The sequence below is a fragment of the Stegastes partitus genome, unplaced genomic scaffold (genome assembly GCF_000690725.1).
Source record: "Stegastes partitus isolate 25-593 unplaced genomic scaffold, Stegastes_partitus-1.0.2 Scaffold1579, whole genome shotgun sequence".
In the NCBI taxonomy this organism is placed as follows: Eukaryota; Metazoa; Chordata; class Actinopteri; family Pomacentridae; genus Stegastes; species Stegastes partitus.
In genome coordinates this window covers 134,636-161,041 of record NW_007579310.1, presented here as the reverse complement: position 1 = coordinate 161,041, position 26,406 = coordinate 134,636, and the positions used below count along the sequence as shown (strand labels likewise).

The 26,406-nt window shown below is 43.3% G+C and overlaps 1 protein-coding gene across 1 annotated transcript in view; it reads right to left on the bottom strand.

The window, feature by feature from the left end:
- The window catches only part of LOC103371407 (zinc finger protein 423), a gene marked incomplete at its 3' end in the record, with an annotated part of 84,750 nt that overhangs the window by 17,680 nt on the left and 40,664 nt on the right, over positions 1-26,406 (bottom strand). The window contains exon 3 of the mRNA XM_008300728.1: positions 24,307-24,516. Coding sequence (XP_008298950.1) covers positions 24,307-24,516 — 210 coding nt within the window. The remainder of the gene's footprint in view (positions 1-24,306; positions 24,517-26,406) is intronic.

Sequence of the window (26,406 nt, the reverse complement as noted above, 5' to 3'; positions counted from 1 at the left end):
TTTTTGTTTTTTTGTAGAATCTGTGTGTTTTTTAAAAACAAATGAAGCATGCAGAAAAGGTAATATTTATGAACTATCATGATGATAAGGCAAAATGTGGTTAAGCTTTAAGTCAAGTTTTAAACACGTGCCAGATGAGTAGTTCAAGACTGTTGAAAGCTGAAAATGATTCCTTCTGGTTTTACAGTTTCTGACTTAGATAACCTGCCTCTTAACATGCCGTTAGGTCAAAACAAAAATATCCAAACGCTGCAGCACACCTCTGTGATGTGAAAGTTGTGATAATGAGTTACTCTACCTAAAATATGCAAATGTCAGCCACAATCAAAATCAGTATTAACGTAATTTATCAATAAAGTGACAGATAAAAAACAAAACAAAAAACATGAGACACATACACATACATGAAACAACACACAAGGGGTGTCTCTCCCACACACAAACATACACCATGTGGTAGAGGAGGGCTGGCATCTGCTTCCTCTTACCACATTTCCCTCTTTTTAACACACTCTCTATTTCCAAACTCTTTATCAACAAGCCTTTTATCTCTCCGTGCCCTGCTTTCCTCTGAATATTTCTCCACCGCAAGACAAAACAGAGAGCAAGGCACCTCAACCACAAGGGTGAGCGGTTCTAATCCCGAGTCCTGCGTCCCTCCGTCCCTCCATCCCACCATCCCTCCATCTCTCGCTCTGTCCATCTTGTCTGCTGTTTGTTCGCTCAGAAATGAGAACCAGCTGTCAGGCAGAGTGTTAGATAAACAACAACACCATGCCAATGCACACATACAGCATGCCACATATGCACACATGCCTTCGTGAAGACACATACATACACAAACACGCACACATAGAGACACACACACACACACACACACACACAGTGGTGTGATCCCATTGTGTGTATGCCGGCGGCTATATCATCTATTTATAAGAATGAGGTTTGGTGGACTGGCAGACCGCTCACTAACCTAGAAACACATTCACCTGAGTCACATGTGTGCGCACACACACACACACACACACACGCACACGATTCACTTCGGACACACTTGCTCATAAATGCGCATAAGGAGGCTCTTGGATGGTTAGTGTAATACCCACAGAAGTACCCACATAACTGTAATAATAAACACAGTTATGAATAATAACAGCTGAGTTTTATTTCAAAGCATTATTAGTGCTGCCTTGTGAGTAATAATGGATAATTAGTGTTTAGCGAGAATCTCACATAGGATCGTGTGTGCATTCATCATTTTAAACAACAAAAACATCATCTATAAATGGATGTGATTGATGTATCAACAATATTACTCACACACACACACACACACACGCGCACACACACACAAGTCCTCCCACATTCACCTACGCGTACGTGGGACCTATAAATAAGTGATGTAGGCAGCTGGAGCTTGCTGTTCAAAACACAAACACACTGTTACACACATATACAGTAGTAAACAAACAAACCCATTTCTGTATACAAATACACACACACACACACACACACACACACACAGTGTTTTTCACCAAGCCAGCAACTTGCGAAGCCTCTCCAACCAGAGCAAAACAACTAAAGCGGTGTAAGCTGCCAAGAGATGGATTTGAGGGGAGACTAGGAGGGAAAATGAGGGGAGAAAGAGACGGCAAGGCAACGAGGCTTCTGAAGTCCCAGGGGAAAGCAGCAGAGGAGGGGGTCCTGTGCCCTGGGGAAGCCCATGAGCAAGCTGCGAGAGGCGGGTACCTCCAGCCCGGAGCTCCCCTTCCCTCCCTTCCCTTCTGGAGAACGGGATCCTGGACAGCCCCCTACTCACAACTCCTAAACCCCCCATGAGAGGAATATGCGCACATGCTCGCGAACACACACTGAAGAGGGGTCCCCAGGGGAGGAGCAGAGCAGAGCAGAACACCTGGACCTGCCATTACTGACACACTCAGGGATTAGAGGCACAGACGGCGAGAGAGACGGATAGAGAGAGAATGCACATTGGGATAGACACACACACTGCATCCACAAAGTAATATGCATAAACATACACAAACACATGCAGGCGCTAACTAATGACAACTACCCTAAAATAACAAAACACCGAGGTGCACGGCTTCTCTTTTGTCAGAGGAATGGTCAGGTGTTTTCGTTAAAAAACTGACTGTGCAGACATGAACTCTGTGTGTCTCTGTGCACAGTGGAGCAGCCTCGAGACCCTGATTTGGAGCTGATTTTGTCATGAAGCTTTTTGTCATTTTAATCTTAAATATGACTTGAATCCAGAAGTTTTTCTACACTGCTTCGGTCTTTACTTGCATTTACAAATATTGACAAAATATCAGAGGGACGCAACCTGATATCCGAGTGGTTACAGCGCATACAACATGGGCGCAAATATCCAGAGCAGCAGTTTAATTCCAAACCGGCTGCATGTCATTGCCCTGCTTTGTTTCCCCATGTTTCTTGTTTCTCTCTACTGTTGCTGTCAGATTAATGCATTAAATACCCAAAACTAAAGTTAAATGAAAGGAAACTATTGCATTAAGGCTTTGGAAGCTCCTAGATTGAGTCAGCACATGCTTTTCACCTCAAGGTCACACGCACAATGACTTGCGGTCTCTACAAGAAGCCTGACAGCACTCAGTGACAACATGAGCTGCATATGCGGATTTGTAGATGTACAGGCTCTAATTAACTCTAAATGATGTGCGAGTGTCTGTGTAATTGTACAGTATGTCCTGGGCGGTGTTAATAATTACATACACAAACAAGTACAGGTATACGCAAGCCAGTCACCTCATACCTGTAAAGCCATCTTGACCGAGTGTGTGCGCGATGAAATAATCACTCATGTATTAAACCTTTGTCTCCCTCGAGAAAGACGAGATTACCAGCTGAGAGTCAAGGACAAACAGAACGAGGAAGGGAAGAGAAAAAGGTGAGGGAAGTAAAGGAGATGCAATGACATGAAGTGAGGGAATCAAGGGGAGAGGCAAGAACAAAAATGGAAGAAAAAAAAAAAGAGAAGAAAAGAGCCAGCAATGGATGCATAAATAAACTGAGTGTGTGGTAGAAAGACAGACGTCAGGAAATGCACATAAAGAACCAAAAACATGTGCTGAGTGGCACATAGGTGTGCATTTAGAAAAAAAAAAGATATACAGTGTCAAACTCCGCACAGCAGGAGATCATTGATTACTGTAATAAATAAACCTGTGCAGCATAAATATGTGTGTCTTACGGGAGGCTGCCAACTTCACATGTTTGTGCGTTTTCACACACTTTCACAAACGGCTTTCATCTCACGGACAAGTAGCTGCCAGCTTTTACTTATCAAAATGCGTACAGACAAAGAGACAAACTCATGCCAACACACACACACACACACACACAAGGTCAGTTAGAAAAGGGAATAATCCCAAGTATCAAGTTCAATATGACGGTGGAAAAGAAGGAGAAGGTTTCAAAAACAAACCGTCCAGAAAAGAGGCTCCTGTGTGAATTAAAGACCACACACTGGCTGCAACAAAAAGCAGCGCTCAGACACACAGGGAGGGACGCACAGGCAGAAACAAAGGTGGATTTTGGTAAGAAGAAGAAGAAGAAGAAGAAGAAAAAAAAGTGCATGTGCATGTGCGTGTCCGTGTGCGTGTCCGTGTGCGTGAGCGCGTGCGAGCTGGTGACATGAAACAGATCAAAGGGGGGGAAGAGGTCGGCAGGGCAGGGAGGGAGAAAGACAGAAAGAGAGAGGCCAGGGGGTCCCGTAATTACAACCTACATCCGCCAAGCTGAGCCGTGTGCGTGAGCGTGTGTGTGTGTGTGTGTGTGTGTGTGTGTGTGTGTGTGTGTGTGTGTGCATAGGTAGTCCAAGCATGGCTGTGGAATGAAGGAGGGTTTTGAGGGTAAATTGCTCTCTTTTGCACACACACACATAGACACACACACACACCTATCTCACCACTTTCTTCTCCCCACTGTGACTGCCCAACAGGAAAAAAAAAAGAAAGGCACACACAGAGATACACAAAAAAAACCAAAAACACAAACACTAAGATATGCAAACATCTTGCTAAGCAGATGCAAACTCGGCTTTACAATATGTACAAACTGGAAACAGAACATTTTTAATAACGTAAATATAAAACATCCTTATGGTAAAAAATAAAACCATGAGCATACATACATGCATGTGGACGCACACATGGGATAGACAGACAGACACACACACACACACACACACACACAACACACAGTGGGGTTGGGAGTGTCTGTGGCGAAGGGGTGCAGATCAATGGAGACCACTGACTGGTTGGTCTCCGCAGCAGAAAAGCGGATTGCTCTGGGACCCAAACTATTGTACAGCACCACACTGACTTCAAACACACATACACACATAGCTGTAGACATGCAGCTGCAAACACGCGCGCGCGCGCACACACACACACACACACACAAAACAACACAAAGTCAGAACATGGGCACAGGCGACTTCTGTCTCACACACATCACTGACAGAGGACACAAACAGTCTAATAGAGCGGTGAGAGCAGAGAAATGGAAATGGCTCTTTGACCGACTGCGGCTCATTGTGCTTTCATGCCTTCAGAGGGGAACCCCTTGCATCACCACCATTAATCTCTTTTCCCCTTCTGTTTGTTCCTCTATACTAACCCCACATCCCTCCATCCTTCCCCAATATCTGTCTCTTCACCTACTCCCTACCACCGCCTTTGGTCCTCCCTCCTTTTATTCTCTCTATCTCTGCGTCCACCTGCTCACCGCCTGGTTGTCCTTTGCTTACTCAGGACATTTAAAACTGAAATATGGATTTAGAAACTCAACAAAACAACTAGTTATTCTCTATTATGTGTTTAAATAAGAGCTCTTGTTGGTATTATATGTGCAAATTGGAGTTCATCCGATTACTTTTCTTTGCTTTGAAGCTACTAAAGGAACTTTTAATCCTCTTTTTGCCTCTCGATGATCCTCTCTACCACCATGCATAAACACCTGTATGGTTGTTCTGCCACCTTCTCTCCGAGCAAGCCTTGATTCCTCCATCTCTCTCCCTCCTTCCTTCCTTCCTTCCTTCCCTCCATCTCTCGTCTATCTCTTTCCCGACCCCCTCCCCCTCTGCGGAGGAGCAAGCTAAAAGCACAAGCATGCCCCAAAATTAATTTAAACGGAGGAATTAAATTAAAAGCGAAGCCTCGGGAGTTTTATTATGTACTAATGTTTGAACCGTTAACTTGGATTGTATTACTAAAATATGAATAATTAAGGACTGGTGGGGGCTATTATTACATCAGGAAAGAGGAAGGAAACACATATTGTACCACTGGATTGAATGGAAACTGATTTCGTTTCTGTTAGAGGACGAATCTGTGGGATGCAAAGATAAGTAATCGCTTACGACATCAGCCGAACATGTTTGTTAGATGATGAGTATTACTGTGACTCTGTCCTACTGCAGAAGTGTAAATCTACCTACATATGCTCTAACTTGCTCTTTGCTGTATGTTTGCAGATAAAGAAATTAAAAAACAAAAACATTTCTTGAAGGAAATTATCTGATCACACTGAAACAATCAGTGAAATAATCTTATTTCCTTTCCGGAAATAAGAGAAGCACAGGTTTGCCTGGAGTTGTAAGGATCCAGATACTTTCGCATGCTTTGTTTAAAGCAGACATTCGAGGAACAGGTGTGACTCGTAACACTGACCGCACCTGCATTACATTCGATTGCATCTGCAGGACTGTGGTATTGTGCAGACTCAGTGAAACGGAGGCGTCACTGATGGTACACCTGTGTGTCTCCTGTAATGCAGTGTTGAAAAATTTGATGTGCGAACAAGACTGGGCAATACAGCTTGAAAATGTAGCACAATAAAATGTTTAATTTTAGTTGATATGGATAATTGTTGATCATTTTTAATTACGTACTTCTTAATGATTTTTTTTAGAAGTTAACCACCTTACTTTGAATTTAATTATGAAAGTATACAAGCAATACTTTTAATGTGAATGCAACTATATAAAACACACTCAAATAGGAAAAAGGAATGATCCCATCTTGACAGACATTAAACAAAGAAAGCAAGTAAAACGCAGGGGCACATGGAGGGCGACCGGGGTGAAGCAGTGGCACCCCGCAGTGGTGAAGGTTTCTGGTGGCCTCTCTAGACCAGGTGTCACCAAGTCTCAGTCCTCAAAGCAGACCACCAGGAGTGTGTCACTAAAGAAAAAGCGGAGGCAGTGGGGCACAGATTCTTGGGGGTTTCTGGACTGCAAAGCCGACCAACATCACACCCTACTGGCCACAGCCTCCACCGAAGGAGGTCTACAGTTGTGGATGAAGGCAGTGAAAGACACACAAACTCCAGCACCTCAGAAGGCCTGTATGGAAGTCATAGGGAGAGCGATGGAGGGAGAAAGGGCTCCATTATTTAGGCATTATGAGCCAGGGAGGGAGTTTGTGGTTTGTTCATGCAACTGGAGTTTGTGTTTCTGTTATGTCCCTTCATGTCCATTTGCATGAGATGCCTTTAAGTCAGGGGTCTCGAACTCCGGCCCTCGAGGACCGGAGTTCGAGACCCCTGCTTTAAGTGAAACTATCCACCATTTTATCAAACAATCTTGTTATTGCTATTGATTAAGTGTCAATCACTGGTAGCTATCGGTATCATTTTATCTCCTACGCCTTTTACGGGATTAAATCTTTCCACCTAACCCAATCTCCACATATGGATGTCATGATATCTCTGGTCAACTAGACACATAAAAATGACATTACACTACAGCCACGTTGATGTATTTACCGCTGATCTTGTCTTTCCAGAATTGTGACTCAATAAAGTCGAATTTTCTACACATGCACACATCCGTCCTCTATACGTTTCTGATTCTCTCACTCCACACTTCCTACAATGCGCACACATGCAATCTAAATCTCCTCCCGGTGTCCCAGAGCCCTATCTAGCTTTCTTTAACTTTTTCTCACACTGCCTCCCTTCTATGAGCTTCCATGCATTTGTGTGTATGAGTGTGCGTGTTGTGCTGCAGAATTATTAGTCTTCTCGTCATGTCTCTGATGTGAAGCCCCCCTTATCAGGCAGCGAGCAGTCAGCCCCCCCGGCCCCCCTCTGCAGCTGTCACTACACCCCCCACACACACACACACACACACACACAGTATTCTCTGAGGACAAACTCCCCAACACACACACCAAATACCCACATACACTCAAAACACGGGCGCATACAAATCTCTGTACACAAGCCCGAGCAGTTCTTGACTCGCGCACACAATTTTATCTGCTCGTTCGCAGGCCGCACGGCTTGGCAGCCTATAAGAGGGGGGGGACACCCGTTCACCCTACCACCCAAAACCCCCAAATGCCCCCTACCCACTGCAACATTCCCCCATATCCCCCTTTAAAACCAACCCTAGCCCCAACACATTCAAGAGAAAAGACAGCGGGGGAGTGCAGGATGGAGGCACCTAGCAGTGCATCTTAGTCAAGCTGAGCGCTCCCTCCGGCCACCAGCCAGCAGCACCGCCGCGGCAGAGAAGCAAGGCCTCCGTCAGCCACTGAGCCGACTGAGTGTTGTGAAATACTCCAACTGAGCTGCTCTCATTAGAGGTGGGGGAAAAAAAGTGGGCTGAGGGGGGAGAAAGACAGGTGACACAAAGGCCAGAAAAGTGTGGAAATGGGCGGAAAGTGACGGCAGAAATTAGCATCAGAGACGATGGAAATAAGATGATGGAATAATAGAGGCACCAGCCATCGCAGTGACCTAGGCTGGCTAATGCAGTGTGAGAGTCTCCCTCTTTTCCTCCCCCCCCTCTTCCTTCCCCCTCCATCTTCCCTTTTCTTCATTGTTGTTGTTTGTGTTGTTTTGTTGTTTATTTGAGTGCCCCCCTCCTTGCTGCGCTCCCCGGCAGGCCTCGCTCCTGACTTATTTAGCAGTGTGTTTTCTATCATATTTGAAAAATGAAGAGCAGATTGGTTAATATTTCAAGACATCCCAGTTGCAGGGGTGAGACAGAGAGAGACAAAGACAGGGGGAGAGGGAAGAGTTAGAGATGGGAGGAGAGTAAAGAGGGAATACGAAGAAGGAATCCTCTTGTTCCTTAACCCCAATTCTAGGATTCATGCTGGGAGCAGAAGCACGAATGAACACACAAACATGCACGCACACCCAGAGAACACAATGAAGGAACGCGTACATACAAAATGTTCACTTACGGTTCTGTACATACGTAAACGTGAGCGCCAGCATGAATACTGACAAAAAATACATCAAAAAAACAAGTGCAGCCTGAGTATTAACACTCGAGATGCTGCATTACCCTCCACACGTATCAGCATCTCTCACCTGAACTCACTTCATTCTGCTGAAATGTTTAAACAGAAATTTAATCAATTCAGATATCAGATAATTCATTCAGTTAAAAGCATTTTTACATTTTAGATTTTACATTTTAGCTTCTCTAATTTGCTATTGTCTATCTTATGTGATAGCAGACGATTATTTTCTGACCTTTTATAAAAGAAATCATGAACTGATTTTGCAGAAAAATCTAAAGATTAACTGTTACTGGTGATAATTTTCACTTGCAAGTATAATTAAGTGCAAGTTTAAGTCACAGGCACATTGTTCCAGCCTCTTTACTTCATTAACCCTCTGAACTCCAAAACCCGCCGGCGGTTTTAAAAAGGCTCTTTTTTTTTTTTTTAAATCAGCAAAATGACAGCATTTATCAGAGTTAGTAGCTGTAGAACTTTTCAGTAGCCCCTAACGAATCATCTGTGACATGCTTTTGTCAAAAAACTTGATCTTCAAAATCACGTCTTGCCTGTGTCATTGAAAAATTCACGAAAAACAAACCATTTTTGCACTACCTAGAACCTGTAAAAAACAAAAACTTTTGCACATGTCGGTGCAAATGAGAAACGCTTTGTGAGTCAGCTGTGACAAACAGTGAAGGAACAAAAATTCTGAGAGTTTTCAGTGGAACTGGGCTGAAGTGAAGACTGTGTTCAGACAGAGAATATACAGGACGTTTGATTGGATTTCAGGTTTTTTCAAAATTTAGTTTTCTGATTTTTTGTGGGTTTTTTTGCACAGACATGCTTGTGCTGTTTCCATAAAGGTGCAGGACTTTATATTGCAGTAAAAAAAACTGAGCCCACAGTGAGTAAAAATATGACAGGAGCAAAAAAAAAAAAAAAAAATGGCCAGAAACTGCTTGGGGTTCAGAGGGTTAATTAGTCTGTCGGGACAAAAATGGTGGCAAGTTGAATATAAGTGAAGGCATGGCCCCATTAACAGCTTTCTGGTATCATTGACAGAGCAGAATAGATCCGTTTTTTTTAGTGTTTCCAAGCCCAATAAAAGCATTACATTTCTGTTACTGTACGTGTTGTATGAACCACTTGTCACAGGACAAAAAAAGCATGACATAAGCAACACAAAAGACATCTGTTCTCAATTATGAGGGCTTGCAATCCAAAACACGAGTGTGAAAAACGGTTATCATAATGGTTCTGGCTTATTTCAGCGAGGAATTAGTGTGAATAGTGTTTTAATAAACAGAAAAACAATTACTTTGTGTGGGATGTTAAACTCTTTTTCTGTATTAGCATGCTGCACAATTCTAACTGTAGTTTATTTCCTTCTCGACACAGTCTCGCTGTCACACACCTGCACAAGAAATATCCATGCCCTCATGATCATGTAACAAAAAAACACACTTACACACATGCACGCAAACACACAAACACACACTTGACAATGGCCCTCCCCTGTGACTTCCCATAGCGAAGTGAATTCCAATCAGGCAATAAGCAGGACAGCTATTTCTAGGGACAAAGGACAGGGAGAGGAGTGAGGAGGGGTGGAAGGAGCGATGGAGAGGAGGGAGGCAGGGAGGGAACATGGGGGAGGGAAACAAAGGGTTCTGGTAGCACCCAGGGGAGAAGGCCCAGAGCAGCTGACGTCAGTGTGTGTGTGTGTGTGTGTGTGTGTCTGTTCAGCACTGGGGTGGGGGTAAATGGGAGTGTGAGATGGAGGCTGGCAGAGTTGGTCCTCCTGCCCCCCCAGGGAGCTCTTGAGGCGTGGAGAGAACAGAGCAGAGCACGGCTCCCAGCCCCCACATAACCAGGGGCCAAGACAGAAAGCTTGGCAAAAACAGCCACTCACTTGCAGTCAGTCAGTCAGCTGGTTAAAAATCTAAGTAATTTAGATATAAATACAGCACGCCAGCACAGCTATGGAGAAAAGACAGCCTGGCGTTCATCTGATTAACTACAGAGTCAGCCTGAAATATCCACTTACAGTTAGATCAGTCTGCTGAGTAATACTGCCGTTAAATATGAAGTGCTCCATCTACTATGCATTTAGGTCCCTTTTCTGCATTTCTATTCTCTCTGACTCGCAATCCCTTGATCCTCTTCTTCACTCTGCCTCGCTCCCACCCCTCCACCCCTAACCCTCTCCCCGGAGTTGTGCTTTTCTCTGACATTTGGCTGGACAAAGGCGAGTCACACCTGAGCACTGGGTTAAAACTATTATAGGCCCTCTCCCTGTGGTACACTGCCCTTTGCCACCACTGTCTGTGACTGAAACTCTGCATGTGTGTATGTGTGTGTGTGTGTGTGTGTGTGTGTGTGTGTGTGTGTGGCTGCTCACATGCGCCTGTACACCTGGGTGCACCTTTGTGTTAAAACTTAGCATACCGTATGTTTTCGTATCCTTCATTGCACTAGATCCCGAATTCAAAGTCAAGCGAAGAAACATTGGTTCAAGTTAATTAATATAAATAACAGAGCAGAACAAGGAAAAAAAAAATGTAATAGGCCTTTAACACAGCAGGCACTCCGGCTCGTCATTGAGGGAAAAACCACAGGTATTTCTACTAACACCGAAAATATCTCTGTTGTAGTAAGTGTCCCGACACAGGCTACAGTGAAGTACTGTGTAGAAGGCGATTGGTGGCACTGGTCCTTGATGAAAACATATGAAAAGTCACAAAATAGGTGACAATATTTGAACTTATTTCACTACAACACAACAAAAGTTCTACTTGGAAACTGAAGAAGCACTAAAACCAACTGAATAAAATGAGAATGTTTGGGTGCATATTTGCGAAAACTGTTTCAATGTTTGAGAAGTGTTAAAAATGGAATGAAAAACCAAAAGTCTCAGCACAAGAACGTGGATTAAAACATGATATTTCTACCTATAAAGCCTTTAGGTTCCATAATTTGTAAGGCTTGTGCATGTGTCACAGACAGTGCTGCAACTAATGATGATGTCTTTTTTTTTTCGCAGCCAAAAGATGTCTAGTTTACATACAGCCGAAGAGGAGAAAATAAACCAGACAATATTGCAATCTAAGAAGCTGAACTAGGAGAATTGTGACTTTTTTTTTTCTTAGTTAACTATTTAAACTAATAAACCAATTATCAAAATAGTTGGTAACTAATTTAATAGTTTGCAGCTATTTGACTAGTCTTTGCAGCTTTAATCCCAGAGAAGTAATTATTATTACAGATTTTTTTTTTTTTCTCTCATAAGTTCAAAACTTTTAGCCAACTCTCATTGGCATTCAAAAGCCAACATGCAAAGTGACCTGGTGCAGCTTTAATAACCATTACAGAGAAGCCTTTATTGCTTATTAAACCAGTACAGTTTGCTTTTGTTTCTGGTAACCAAGGGACGAATTCAAATGGGATAATTGTCTTTACTTTGGCCACATTTCCGATTTCTGTTCTCAATTCAACTGTCCAAACTTACAGGTAGTCATGTGAGGATACAGTAGAAGAAAAACCGCAGTTTTGGGCTCTTAAAGAAGGTTCTACTGTGCATCTTCCCAGACAGGATTATAAACAAAACATGACACAGGAAAAAAATGCACTGTGTTACATCATGGCAAAAAGGCTAAATTACCATCGCAAGGATGACTTACAAGAAGTCATGTTACAAGGCACTATTCACCCAAACTGTATGAGTACAGAATGTACAATGCAATAAATTGCTGACTTTAAAGTACCAACTTGAGAAAAAGGGCTTAAGTGAAGTGCATAACAAATCTAAAGCATCAAACAGGGTGTGGGAGACAGAGGTGGGGAGAAAAAAAAAAAAAAAAGGAGAAGAAAGGGGGGTAGAGGTTCTGGGGGTCCTGGTTGTTGGCAGGGGTGCAGGAATCCAAGGGAATGGCCTGTTCCTCATTATCCAGACACCCCCCTCCATCCTCCATGCATGCGCACACATACATGGAGGAGGCCCCCACATGGCCCCATGACAACTCTATCCTGACCCGTCCACACACACAACACACACACACACACATACACACACCGAAAGAGACATGCAAGCACACACACATATAAATACATATAGATACTTACTCTACATGCATGCTCAGGCACCCACTGACTCACAAACAAAGCTGCCTCCCCCTCCTCAACCAAAACACAATTACAAACAAACAAACATAAACACACACAAACCCACAACATCTGGGAATAAGCATTTCTTTAAAAAAAATAAAAAATAAAAAATAAAAACTCAGTTAAAGAATTGTGGACCAGAGGATTTTGGTGTGGAAAAAAAATCAATTACACGCCTTTGTTTACTAGTAGAAATAATACACAGTGAAAGAGGAATTTAATGCAAATTTGTTGTAATGGCACTATTGAGGACAACTAGCTGCACAATGTAATGGGTGCAAGTTACTTTGGTGCTGCAGGGAGTACAGAAGGTTAATGACAGTCAGAAGTTTCACATGCTTTAAGACGAGTATTTTGGTTTTTAGAGTGCACTGCTGCCACAACAACTAAATCCCAATGTGGCTATTGTATAGCTCTACTTTATATCCCTCAGCAATAAACCACTAGACAGTTTATAGAGGCCTCTTTATATCAAAACCATTGAGCAAGACCAAGAAAGTAATGGCCACACAGCAAATCAGTCTAAGAAATGGATTCAAGCTTAGGTGGCGCTGTCCTTTCAGTGTGTTATTGTTCCAGCTGAGCTTGTTGTGACTAATTGGCTGGTCCAATTACACAGTTAAACTTACTGCTCCCACCCCACCACAACTTTAGCCTCTACCTGTGGCATGTTTCCTCAAGGTTCCCTGTGAGAGCTACAGACGATCTCTACCTTGCTTTTATTTTTGTGCTTCGCCTAAAGTGATAGATCGTCCACTCCTGAGACCAAATGCGTTATTTTCTTTTACTGTACAAAAAATGTCATAGTCAAAATATATCAGCCAAATTAACCCTATTCAGGACTTCTGNACCAACTTGAGAAAAAGGGCTTAAGTGAAGTGCATAACAAATCTAAAGCATCAAACAGGGTGTGGGAGACAGAGGTGGGGAGAAAAAAAAAAAAAAAAGGAGAAGAAAGGGGGGTAGAGGTTCTGGGGGTCCTGGTTGTTGGCAGGGGTGCAGGAATCCAAGGGAATGGCCTGTTCCTCATTATCCAGACACCCCCCTCCATCCTCCATGCATGCGCACACATACATGGAGGAGGCCCCCACATGGCCCCATGACAACTCTATCCTGACCCGTCCACACACACAACACACACACACACATACACACACCGAAAGAGACATGCAAGCACACACACATATAAATACATATAGATACTTACTCTACATGCATGCTCAGGCACCCACTGACTCACAAACAAAGCTACATCCCCTCCTCAACCAAAACACAATTACAAACAAACAAACATAAACACACACAAACCCACAACATCTGGGAATAAGCATTTCTTTAAAAAAAATAAAAAATAAAAAATAAAAACTCAGTTAAAGAATTGTGGACCAGAGGATTTTGGTGTGGAAAAAAAATCAATTACACGCCTTTGTTTACTAGTAGAAATAATACACAGTGAAAGAGGAATTTAATGCAAATTTGTTGTAATGGCACTATTGAGGACAACTAGCTGCACAATGTAATGGGTGCAAGTTACTTTGGTGCTGCAGGGAGTACAGAAGGTTAATGACAGTCAGAAGTTTCACATGCTTTAAGACGAGTATTTTGGTTTTTAGAGTGCACTGCTGCCACAACAACTAAATCCCAATGTGGCTATTGTATAGCTCTACTTTATATCCCTCAGCAATAAACCACTAGACAGTTTATAGAGGCCTCTTTATATCAAAACCATTGAGCAAGACCAAGAAAGTAATGGCCACACAGCAAATCAGTTTAAGAAATGGATTCAAGCTTAGGTGGCGCTGTCCTTTCAGTGTGTTATTGTTCCAGCTGAGCTTGTTGTCACTAATTGGCTGGTCCAATTACACAGTTAAACTTACTGCTCCCACCCCACCACAACTTTAGCCTCTACCTGTGGCATGTTTCCTCAAGGTTCCCTGTGAGAGCTACAGACGATCTCTACCTTGCTTTTATTTTTGTGCTTCGCCTAAAGTGATAGATCGTCCACTCCTGAGACCAAATGCGTTATTTTCTTTTACTGTACAAAAAATGTCATAGTCAAAATATATCAGCCAAATTAACCCTATTCAGGACTTCTGAGGTCTTTTGGACCCCAGGCCATTTAGTTTAGGTGACAGGTATTGGTTTTTTTTGTGTGTGTTTTTTTTTAAAGATTTTTTTTTTAGCTTTTTCAACTTTATTGATAGTGACAGTGAAGACAGACAGAGGAGAGTGGGGAATGACATGCAGCAAATGAGCAACTGGCTGGAATCGAACCACGGCCGCTGCGTCAGGGATTAAAGCCCCTATACATGGGTCACCCGCCCTACCTGCTGGGACATCCAGGCGCCCCAGGTATTGTTTGTTATTTTTGAAGATTTTTTCTTAAATACAAAAAGAGGGACATCTGTCATGCATTTGGAACCAAAAATAAGTCAACTTATCAGGAAATGTATTTAACATAGTATAAAAGTCCATAACGAATACCAACAAATATTTTGCACATATTCTTTCTTGGGGTCCAAAGGACCCAAAAAGACCTTCTTTGTATCGCAACATGAAAGTCCTGAATAAGGTTAAAACACCTGTTAGGTGTAGTGAATAACATGGATCATCTGGTTACAATGCGATGTTCTGCTTCAAAGCCTTGGGCAGTGAGATTTCTGTGAATGCTACTAAATATTGCTGCAGACCAAGCACATCCCTCCAATGCACCCTGCCGCAATGCTGCTCAGGAACAGCTCGAGGAACACGACAACGAACCCAAGGCATAGACGCCGACCTCCAAACTCCCCAGATCCCATTCTAATTGAGCTTCATCAGGCTGCGCTGGATGGGTCCAATTAGCCACAACATTAAAACCTGCTGCTTAATACACTGCAGGTCCCACTTGTGTTGCTAAAGTCATTCTGAAGAGTTGGGACACAGAACCTCTGATGGTGTCCAGTAGTGTCTGGTACCAGGACATTGACAGCGGTTCCTTTGGGTCCTGTGGGTTGTGGGGTGGGGCCTCCATGGATCAGGTTGGTTGCTGTGCATCCCGTGGATGCTTGATTGGATTGGGATCTGGGGAGTTTGGAGGCCGGGTGAACGCCTTGGGCTCTTTAGCCTTGATTATACTCCCTTGCGGACGCACACAGACAGCTACGGACACAATGGACACATAGTTGTTGTTGCTACAGTTTCTACTGGGCTTGGAGTCCCTTCGGAGGACTATGTTTCATCCATGCGAAGTAGGGCATATCTATGTATTCCACGCATGAACACTACTGTCCTTGTAGAGCAGTTACTGCCGCGATGTATACATCCCAAATTAAGTAAGCCTAAGAGAAGTTATGGATATAAAATCCTTCCAACTCCACGGTTTTCCAACATCTTGTTACGCAGCTTGGTGCTGAAAAACTGTTGTGCAGGGACACCACTCATCACAGTACCGAAACTCGTGTGTTTGATTATCCAACAGATAACCAGTAGGCTGCTTCACACTACGCTGGTGACACGATGCTCAAATAAACACCCATGAGAAAGACGGATGATCAGAGTGAGAAATGCCTGGCGTTCAAAAGACGGCTACGAACAGCGTTAGGTCTGAAAAGAGCCGATGAGATCTTATCAGTTTAGGGGGGAGTCTAGCAGCTGCTTCTGTTTGCGATTCTGCAATTAGCCAGTGCAACTACAGTCAGCCTCATTGGAAACAGTGTAGATGAGTCACATCTTTCACTGCATTATGAAAGACTGAACAGAAAAAAAACAACACAGAGTGATTTCTTTTGGAGCATTTGTTTGTGCAATAGTTGTGTGAACATTGTTTTTTAGTTTGCATGAGAAGAAAAGTCATCACTGGGCTACATTAGTCAATGGGGCTGCAACTATTCTTGCTGTTATTGCCGTTTAAGTTGTTGATTTTTTTTTTTTTTTTAAATAGCTCAAGTTATTTGGTCTTTGTTGGAAAATGATGGAAAATAATGGATCAGTGTTTTCCAAAGCCGGAGATGGTGACCTCAAATGCCTTGATTTGTCTACAACTCATATTCAGTGTACTGTCATAGAGGAGAAACAAACCAGAAACTACTCAGATTTAAGCTTGAATCAGAAGACTTTCATTCTGAAAAATATTCAAATCAATTAATCAATGTTAAAAAAAAGTTTAATTTAAAAGTAGACTAACTAATCGATTAATCGCTGCAGCTGTAATAGCCACATGGTTTTAAAGTAAGCTATTAAAGACACATGAACAGCGTATTACAGATAAACAGCTTCAATGAGCAAGCCCAGATTTCTGGAGTGTCGAACACTTTAAAGAGCTCATTTCTAAACACACTGTGGCATCAGCTCTTCTCAAAAGTGTGCTAAGAAATGTTGTGAAATGTTTCGACGCCTGTTGATGAAATCAGACTGCAAGTAATGATTATTCATATTAGCACAAAAATTGGATCGGGCTGCAGCTAGCTGGAGTCTGAATAAATGAAGAAAATACAAATCAGTCACAAATGACTACAACCCAAAAAAATACATAATTTATTCAAGTTTCCTGACTGATATATAAAAAAACTTAAATGTACTAATAACAGTATGACACTAGAAGAAGCTGTAGTTAAGTAAGTTTTACAATTTTATGATTAATTTCTTGTGCAATAAATAGTTTTCCTGTTGATATATTAACTGTTTTAGCACAAGTTCAGACAAAAGGTGTTATGCTGTTTTACTCACAAAATTTCAATTAGTTTCTGAAATAAAGTATCCAAACATAAACAGAGCAGCGTTTATAGCTACCCTATGACAAACAAACTCCTGTATAAACTCCTAAAACACACATTACTGTAATGTTGTTTGATAGCCGGGGACTCTAAAGCCGAATTGGTAACAAGTGCAGGCTCCACTTCTTGCTTTTGGAATTCAATGTCCACTCAAGACTTTAAAAAAATTAAATTTAAAAAAAATATAACGACACAGCATCCAAATCTGAACTCTGAACAGTCTGACTGGGAGGATTAGACAAATTTTTATTTATTCAGAGATATGTAAATATATATTTCTATAATCTTGCTGTGTAAATATTTGATCAATAAACGCAGACACAAACACACTGACACACACAGAGAAGCAGCGAACCCCTTGGCTTAAGAATTCTAATGAATGTTTGGAGACGGCAGCAGTCATCTCTGTTTTCTACGCTTTACACAGTGAGTATAATCACTCGCACGCACTGTACTGGACTATAGATTTAGGCTTCTTCCTTCTACATGCGCGCACACATACAATCACACACACACACACACAAATATTTACTCTCCGCAAGATCTACACACAGTCACACAAGGACACAGAGCGAGAAGACATGAGAGGGAAAGAAGAGGGGAAGAAGGAAGTTACATTTTTAATCGAGTGTTTCTTTTCCTCTGAGCAAAGTAGGGCTGAATACAAGGGGGTTAGCTGGTGCCAACACACACACACACATAACACACACACAACACACTTTCTCGTGTCCTTTGGCAAATTCTTCTTTTTCACTCTTGCATTAAGTAAGAAAAAAGGGAAGAGAGTCAAAGTAGGAGGGAGAGGGAGGGAGGGAGGAGAAGGAGGAGGAAGGAGAGGTGGAGGGGGGAAAAGAAGGGAAGAAAAGAGAGAGGAGAAGAGAGAAAACGTCCCTGCAGAGTCTTTCTCCCTTCCTGGAGCGAGCGCGGGCCCCTGCAGCGCCGCCTGTGTAATTTCCAGTGGCAGTGAATACAGGTATTAATAAAAGCCCCATGGGGAAGAGCACACAATATAACCCTACATTTTCAGGCATTATGAAAGGACGCCCCCAGGGGTCCTCGGGCTCAAATTTCTGAGATGCAGGCATTGTAAAAAGACGCCCCCGGGGGAGGACCCCGCAATAGAAATCTGCTGAATTCAAAGCATTTCCAGAGCCCTGGTGGGAGCCATTACTCCCACTGGAGGGGGAGAGATTTTTTTTTTTTCCTCTCCGCTCTCCTTCCAACCGCTCTCTCTCTCTTTTTTACCAAACATGTGTTGCTGACATGTTGACAGATTGCTCAGTGAGGTGTTTAGGTGCATGCACAAGGCACGTCTGCTGAGACACGAGCTCCATCCCTCCCTCCCTCCCTCGCTCTCTCTCTCTCTTTCTGCCTCTCCCTCCCTCCTTCCTTCCCTTGCCAGTTCCCAAGTTCCATCCCTCCCTCTGACTGCAAACCTCTCAGCGCCCAAAACTGCTCCCATCCATATTTCATAAAGGAGAAACTAGGCTGAAAGAGAGAGAGAGACGGAGAGAGGATGGAAAGAGTTTAGGCGAGAGAGAGAGAGAGGGAGAGAAGGGGAGAGAGAGAGGTGGGGGGGAAAGAGTGGGGGAGGAAAAAAGAGGAAAAAGGGAAGATAAAGAGAGACAAAGCGGGATCAAGGGAGGGGAACAGGAGGAGGAGAGGACAGATAAAGAGAAATAGAGCGATGTAGAGAGTGGGAGAACTCTGCAGTGAAAAATGAACCCTGTGATGAAAAATGACTTCACAACAACCCTTCTCCGTCTCACCCCCTCCCTGCCATCCCTCCATCCCTCCCTCTCCCTCTCTGCATGTTGTACTCCCCCCCTCTTCTTCTTCTCCTTCTTCTTCTTCTGCTGCTGCTGCTGCTGCTGCCGCTCTCCTCCCTCCATCCCCCTCTCTCCTCTGGTGCCGGGCTCCTGCTCTCTCCCTGGAAAACCTGAGCGGCAGCCAGCTGTGTCTGTGTGTGTCAGTGTGTGCGCTGTGCACTTGTATGTATGCCAAGGGCTTAGCACAGGAATCTTTCGGGCCACCCCCGGGTACAGACACACAGAGGGGAAGGAAAGGGGAGGGTGGGGGGGAGAGAGAGAGAGAGAGGAAGGGAGGGAAGTGTGGAGAAGAGGGGCACATGGTGATGAAGAGGGCAAAAGGGAGGGAGAAGGGGAAAGACAGGAGCCGAGAGGATGGAAGCCAACAGGAAAAGAAGAAGAAGAAGAAGAAAAAAAAAGCTAAACATAAAACTGAATGAAACAACTAAGAGCATGAAATTTATTTTGTCAATCAACGGCAGCTACCAGACCAGAAACACAGTAAGTGTCAAGTCAGAGTGCACGAGGCTGTCTGTAATTTTGTTTCAGATTACACCCCTCCTACCTCTCCCTCTCTTGTAGAAAGTGATCTGTGGTTTTAATAAGAGTCTTGGCCTCGCAGGACTCAGCTGCTATCCTGACGACAGACGCAGCGAGGTGTGTGTGTGTGTGTGTGTGTGTCTCTCCTTGCTCGAGAGGGTGTTTCTCTGCATGTATGTTTGTGACAGCGGGTTGCGACAGACGGCGAGAGCTTAGCGGTGGGGAGACGTCCCACGGGAGGCAAACCAGTCACCCAAGGGCCCGTGCACTAACAGACACGCTCTCCTCTTCCTCTTACCTCCTCTCTGCACATATTACCGCCGCTTTCCATCCTCCCTCTCACCTGTCTGCTACTTCTTCTCCCTTCCCTCGCCTCCTTCTTTGTCTCCTTCCCCTCTCAACAATGCAGCTGTATGTGCTCAATTAACAGAGACCTCACAAATACCTTCGGAGAGAATATGCACAGTATCCCACTCTCTTCCATGCACACACACACACACACACACACACACACCACCATTTCCCACCCACACCATCTCACCGTCTAAGAAGCGACTGGCTGGGTTAATGACTTGCTATTTGTCACTGACAGCGCCGGTTTCCGCCCCCCCGCCTTGACTGACAGCTCCCTCGTTTACTTGGTGCCTACCTTCTCAACACTTCCTCTTCTCCCTCAAGTGGTTTTTACTGACATCTTTAACAATCTCTCGCCCTCTCGCAGCTCTCGCTCACACCTAGCACGAGTTTGTGGACACTGTTGACTCTATGTGTGTGTGTGTGTGTGTGTGCGCTACACAGCTTTGTTATTTATATATATATATAACTAAATGGACAGCGGCTGCACAAACACAAGGCCTCCATGGCAGTTTTCATCTCTAAAACACATCACATTGATCCAACCTTGGAATGCTGTGGCCAGTAAAGACAGCTTTTTGGGTTTTTCCTTATAGGATGTGTGTGTGTGTGTGTGTTTGTGTGTTCATGTGGCAGAGCAGGGCCAGAGAATGTTCTCCATTTGATCTGTAGGAGGTTTTTTTCCGCTCCTCCTCTCCTCAGGGAGCCTCTGCTCCACATTCTGACTCCTACTGAGACCCATCAACACTCCCCCGACTCACACTCTCAGTCTGTCTCTCTCTCATATACTGTACACACTACAGGATATAGACTCGCATGTACTAAAAGTAGCGGAAACACATCGCGCATACAAAAATTACCCATTATAGAGTATACACCTCAGCGGGCAAGTTCATCCGGAGCCTCTAAACCATGTGGAACAGTTCAGAATATCAAGGTGCTAGTGCAGTACAATGAACACAAAACGATGGTACAAAAGGAGTTTTGCTGCTGTCAAATACTTCCTAAACAAACTGAGTGTTTCTAATGATAACAACAATCGTATCACAGTCATGTGGGTGTTAACTAGACACAACAACATATAATTACAGTGTAAGGAAGTACTTACTGTGTCAGTCAAATCAGTTTACACACACACACAAACTGAATATCTTATCCACAATTTGAAGGCAGAGCCGTCACACTGGCTTAAAGCTGCAGTGGAACAGAATAACAATGGTATTGTAATAGGGACACGTAATCTCCATCACACACACACACGCACACAAAACCAGCTGAGCTATCAGGCTCATGCACATTAATGTGGCATTACATTAACCAGATGTGTGGGGTCTGTGGGTATGTGCGTGTTTGAGTGGGTATACACACATTTATGTGTCATTGATCTGTGCCACTGTGTGTGTGCGTGTGTTTGTCCAATTTCCACTCAAATTAATGGTGCCTCTTTATAGGCCTTCTGCTAGAGTGGCACTGAATTACTTGGTGCTTCACTCTCGCACCTGGGACCCATTCAGTGTTACAGCCCCAGCTAGCTGCTAACCTGGGACCCATTTGCTACAACAGTATAGTTAGCATTACAGATACTAGCGCTTTTTCTGCACAGAACTCAGCACTAACTAACATTGTTCTCGAGCCAGCACCTGGGATTCGCAGATGTACATCCGATATCATTCAATAATTGATCGTGGACAATGTCGACAACCTGTCTACGGGACACTTTAAAATATCGGCGCCAATGTTGTAATGTTAAAGTTTCATGTTGCAGAGATGCAAGGCTGTACAGAAAGTACATTCTGTACACTCACTGATGTTTGTACAAAAGCGACCTCATTACATTGGGTTACCTGCAACAACTGAAAACCGTGTTCTGTCTTAGAGCCTGAGCTTGACTTAAAAACATGTTAAACGCAGTCAGTATTTACTTCAAGTAGTAAAATTACACAATCTATTATATCTGCACAGAGTTTAAATGCTTGTCAAATCATGTGGAGTTCAAGCAACTGATATGCCTTTGTCCTTTTATCTCGTCCTAATGTTCATGTTCCAGTTAAACACAATGCAAAGTCCACCAAACCGTGGCCTTCAATAATCTCAATAATCAAAATTATTAAAAAGTAAAGCTACCATTACAGTACAGTTTACCTAGAGTGCACCACTTCCTCTACATTTAGGGTGGCTAGTTTTTCCAGGTGAATAAAATGTCATGTTTTAGGGACAATTTTGGGTTTAGTTTGACTTCTATTTGTATTTAGGTCGTCATTTTTTCTTGATTTTTCAGTTTCGATATAGTAAGAAAAATGTCTTGCTCTACTTTTTTTTTCATGCTGATGCAAAGTTAACAGCAAGCTAACGTCATCGCTACATCATTGATAGCTACTTCTGGCAAGATGGCCCCACTTGTCACCACCAACCAAGATGGCTGATGTCTGAGTTGTTTGGTTTCTGCTCAGGGAAAAAACATCAAACTACAAAATGCATGAACACATTAACTCTCTCATGCAGATCTAGAGTGGCGTGTGTTTATCCCCAAAAGGTTGTGTGTTTTGTGCATGTGTACGCGTGTCCCATGGCCTGACTCCCAGGAGCCTCCACCAGAGAATTTAAAAGGATTCTTCAGTCTATGTGTTTTCATTTAGCCTTCTCCTCAATAATAACCAGAGAGTCGTGGTCCCACCGCTAACTTCATACATACATGCGCTCTCCTGCATGCTCACCAACACACATATAAGACAAGCACACATCTACAATGACACACACTGGCACATACATGAACCCAAGCACACCAAACCCTGCATGCAAGTGCGCACACATCCTGCCGAGCCGTGGGATTACTCCGCAATCTCAACCACTCTTTCTCTGGGGAAAAACATGTTTTATCATTTCATTTCATTTCTTTCTTGTGCACTCCCTCTCACCCTCCCCTCCCTCCATCCCTCCCCTCCCTCAGCTTTCTCGCTCAGCAACATGTAGCCCTCCCCAGACTCCTCTGCTGAAATCACAGGCCACATCCTGCGCTCTGACAGCAGCCCTGCGCTTTTGGCGGTGTGATGTTCTCTGAGTGTGTCCTGTCTGTGTGTCTGAATGTGACACGACTCGGACGAGTAAATGAGTGTGTTCACCGATGCACAAAAAGAAAAAAATCATCTTCAAAAAAGCTTAATGGGTTTCTCTCTTCTTTTTTTTTTTTAAATAGCAATCACATGTGGCACATGCTATTATGGTTGGTGTAGGATTACATCAATTCTACAATAAAATGAGCGCTGGCCAACAAGTAAAACAAGTCTTGTGTAGTATTCCTATTGTTTGCATTAAGATGAATAGAAAAGCAGAGCATCAGAATGCTCTGGTGTTAATGATGCATGCTGCATGACATGATTGCACTTTATAGTCCAGGGACCCTTGTCGCTTGTCATCCCTCTCTATCGCTCTTCATATTTTCTCTTCACTGCAGAGAATCTAATAAAGGTAAACAAAACATTATTCCTGCATTACTGCATCTCCAAGCATCCTCCCTAACCTGTATGTGAGGCCTGTATGTGCTGAGGGGGATTGGATGTCAAGCCAGTGGGTGAATAAGAGGTTGCTGAGGCAGGGGTCTTACCATCTATATTACACGGTCTCTGGAAACACTATCTTTACCAGCTCAAACAAAGCCCTCCACTCCCTCTCCCAATTTCTTCATCCCCCTATCAAAAGTAAACACGCACAGCCTCATACGCCAAGACGAGACTGCCTTGCAGTAGCAAGAAAGTGAGTGTGCAATTGTGTGTGTTGGCTTGTTAAGGGAGTGTTTGGATTAATCTGTAGGAACCAGATGCCCCTGCCGAGTTCCTTTCAGCCCCTCCATTAATTACACCAGTACTAATAACGGCCTTTGTGTCTGTACGTGCATGTGTAAATGCGTGTGTTCGGGCACAAGTCTGTCCCCGTGGAACATATGTGTATAACTGATTCCAATAGCTATAGGTATTCAGGAACAGGGGAGGGTCTGCGTCACCCAGGAAACTACAAGACTGGCAATTCTGCATGATGCAACTCAACTGTTACATCTGTACTATCATAGGAAGAACAGCCTCCTTCCTGCTGAAAAGCATCTTCTAATTGTACACCAGATATGTTAATGTGATACAAAACATGAGTTCTAATTAGGCTAAAAAAAAAAAGAAAATTGTACTGTTTTTACACATATAGAAAGTGTTGTGCTATCCATCCTGAACCCTTGGCCATGGCTAAGTTAGCGCATTATACAACACACTAAACAGGATTGAGCACACTATACATCTTTGAAATATCAGGATTCTGGCTATTTTACTGCTCTGTACCAGCGATTTTGTCAAAAAGGTGAAAAATAAATGGTGAAACAGTGATTCGAACACACAACCACGAGAACTGTCTTACCAGCCGGGCAGTGGTTGGTTCTGTGTTCGGTGAGCTCAGCCAGACAGTCAAAGTCCTGTTGACAGTTGTCGCAGGTGAAGATGGACTCGTCATCTAGGTCGTCATCATGATCTCTGTCATCACGCTCGTCGTGCTCTTCTTGTTCTCCGTCTTCAGCACCACCACCTTGACCCTCTTTGGGCTCTGCCTCTCTGTCAGACGCCGGAACTTCTGAGGACACGCAGAACATATCAGGTTTGTTACCAGCTGGAAGTTATCAAGAGCTTTGTTACGTAATTGGTTTCATGTCAGGTGGATTTTTGAGCTCTTGTAATGTCTGGTTTGTGACAATTTAGTTTCACTCCGCACGAATGATATTTTTTTGGCCTCTCCGCCAGCTTTATTTTGCCAGCGATATGTGCAACTTGACATATCACTGGCAATTATAATGTGAGTGGATTATCACTTTAGCATGTGACGTAATGTGTGTGAATGTGTGTGTCCTGCTAGCAGACAGCAGAGTGTGAGAGGGGACCAGTGGAAGGCTGCGTCGGCCCAATCCACACTGCTCCATTGTGTCTCCATTTTCACACCTTATTATCACATTATAAACGCTGAGGATCCAATAGGACTGACACTGAAGACACTTGGCTTGAGAGAGGAGAGGATTGTGCAGCCTCTAAAATGTGTATGTAGAGGCAGAGAATAACAAAGAATAATCCAGGCCAAATGTACAAGAAAGTCACGAGGAAAAAAACAAAAAAATCAGCCTAACAATTCTAAGTATCATAAAAAATGCATGGAACTTGAAGAAGAAGATGCAATAAAAAATGGTAATGCATATTCTACAACAACAAAGTTATTCAACATAACATGATCATAAAAAGAAGCCTTTAAAACAACCACAGTTGTTAATTAAAACCACAACTGTTAACAAAAATAAAGTATTTCCAGAAGGCCTTTTGTATTAATTTGACTATATACAGTTCATGCACCTTATCGGGAACTCGGCAACGTTAAATCTGTTCCTGGTTTGAAGCACTGCCCAATACAGAGAATCAATAACCTCCATTACTTTTAATGAAAAACAGACTTACTTTAGTAAGTGCAATTACAGGTCAAAAGGATTAAGCTCCCAGTCAGTTTTGTCCATTAGGAGCTTCAAACATCATTTTATGTGCGTAAGCGGTGGAAAAGGCACTTTATTATGATGTGCTATTCTTGGCTCTGCATTTATATGATTTAGTTATTAGAAAAAGCCTGACCAGTAAAACCTGGTTGTCAGCTCAGCAAGAGCATTTCATTCATATTTTTATAATCTGGAAGCCTCGTTAAGATCAAGGTCTCATTTGCAAGAGAGCATATGTGAGGAGGTCCTATCATTAACTATTCCAGTGTTTTTTTTTTAATGGTATTGTTTCAGGTCAAGCGTAACAAAAGTCAAAAAGTAACAAAAGCTTAGTCTATGTGTTGAAGAGAGAAAGTCCGTCTGTGAGTTAAAAGTGAGACAGAATCAAGTGAGGCACAGAAGCTGCCTCCCACATTTATTATGGAAGAGATATGATGGGAAGGAGGGATAGAGGGATGCTGGGAAGTGGGGAACGAGGGACCGAGGTGATGGGGTGTTTGGGGGGGCTGCAGCAGAGGAAGACAGTGATGGAGGGAGAGAAGGAGGAATAGAAGAAGGGATGGGGAAGGAGAGAGGGAGGGTGTTGGCCATCTGTCCAGTGGTGAGAGCACCGTCTGGCCAGGGAGAGAAAGCAGCCCCTTGGCTGACAAAACACACCAACACACACATTCACACACACACATATACACCCGTGTTCCATGTATGCACACATACACACTGGTCATTGTGCATGTGCATGCGCAGATACAAACACACACAGATGTGCACATACCAGGGGTATACTAAGTGGATTTGTAAATAAATGCACACATGTACAAATTCATATACAAGTTTGCATGCTGGAATGTACACATGTAAAGCTGTGTTGTATGACAGACAAACTCTAGACATCACCAGGACGTGATCAGTCTTTCACTAATAACCTGAGTAAATGAAAAGGACTTGATTAATTTATCTGCTATGGTTCCATCTGTAAATGGTGCAGGGAATGT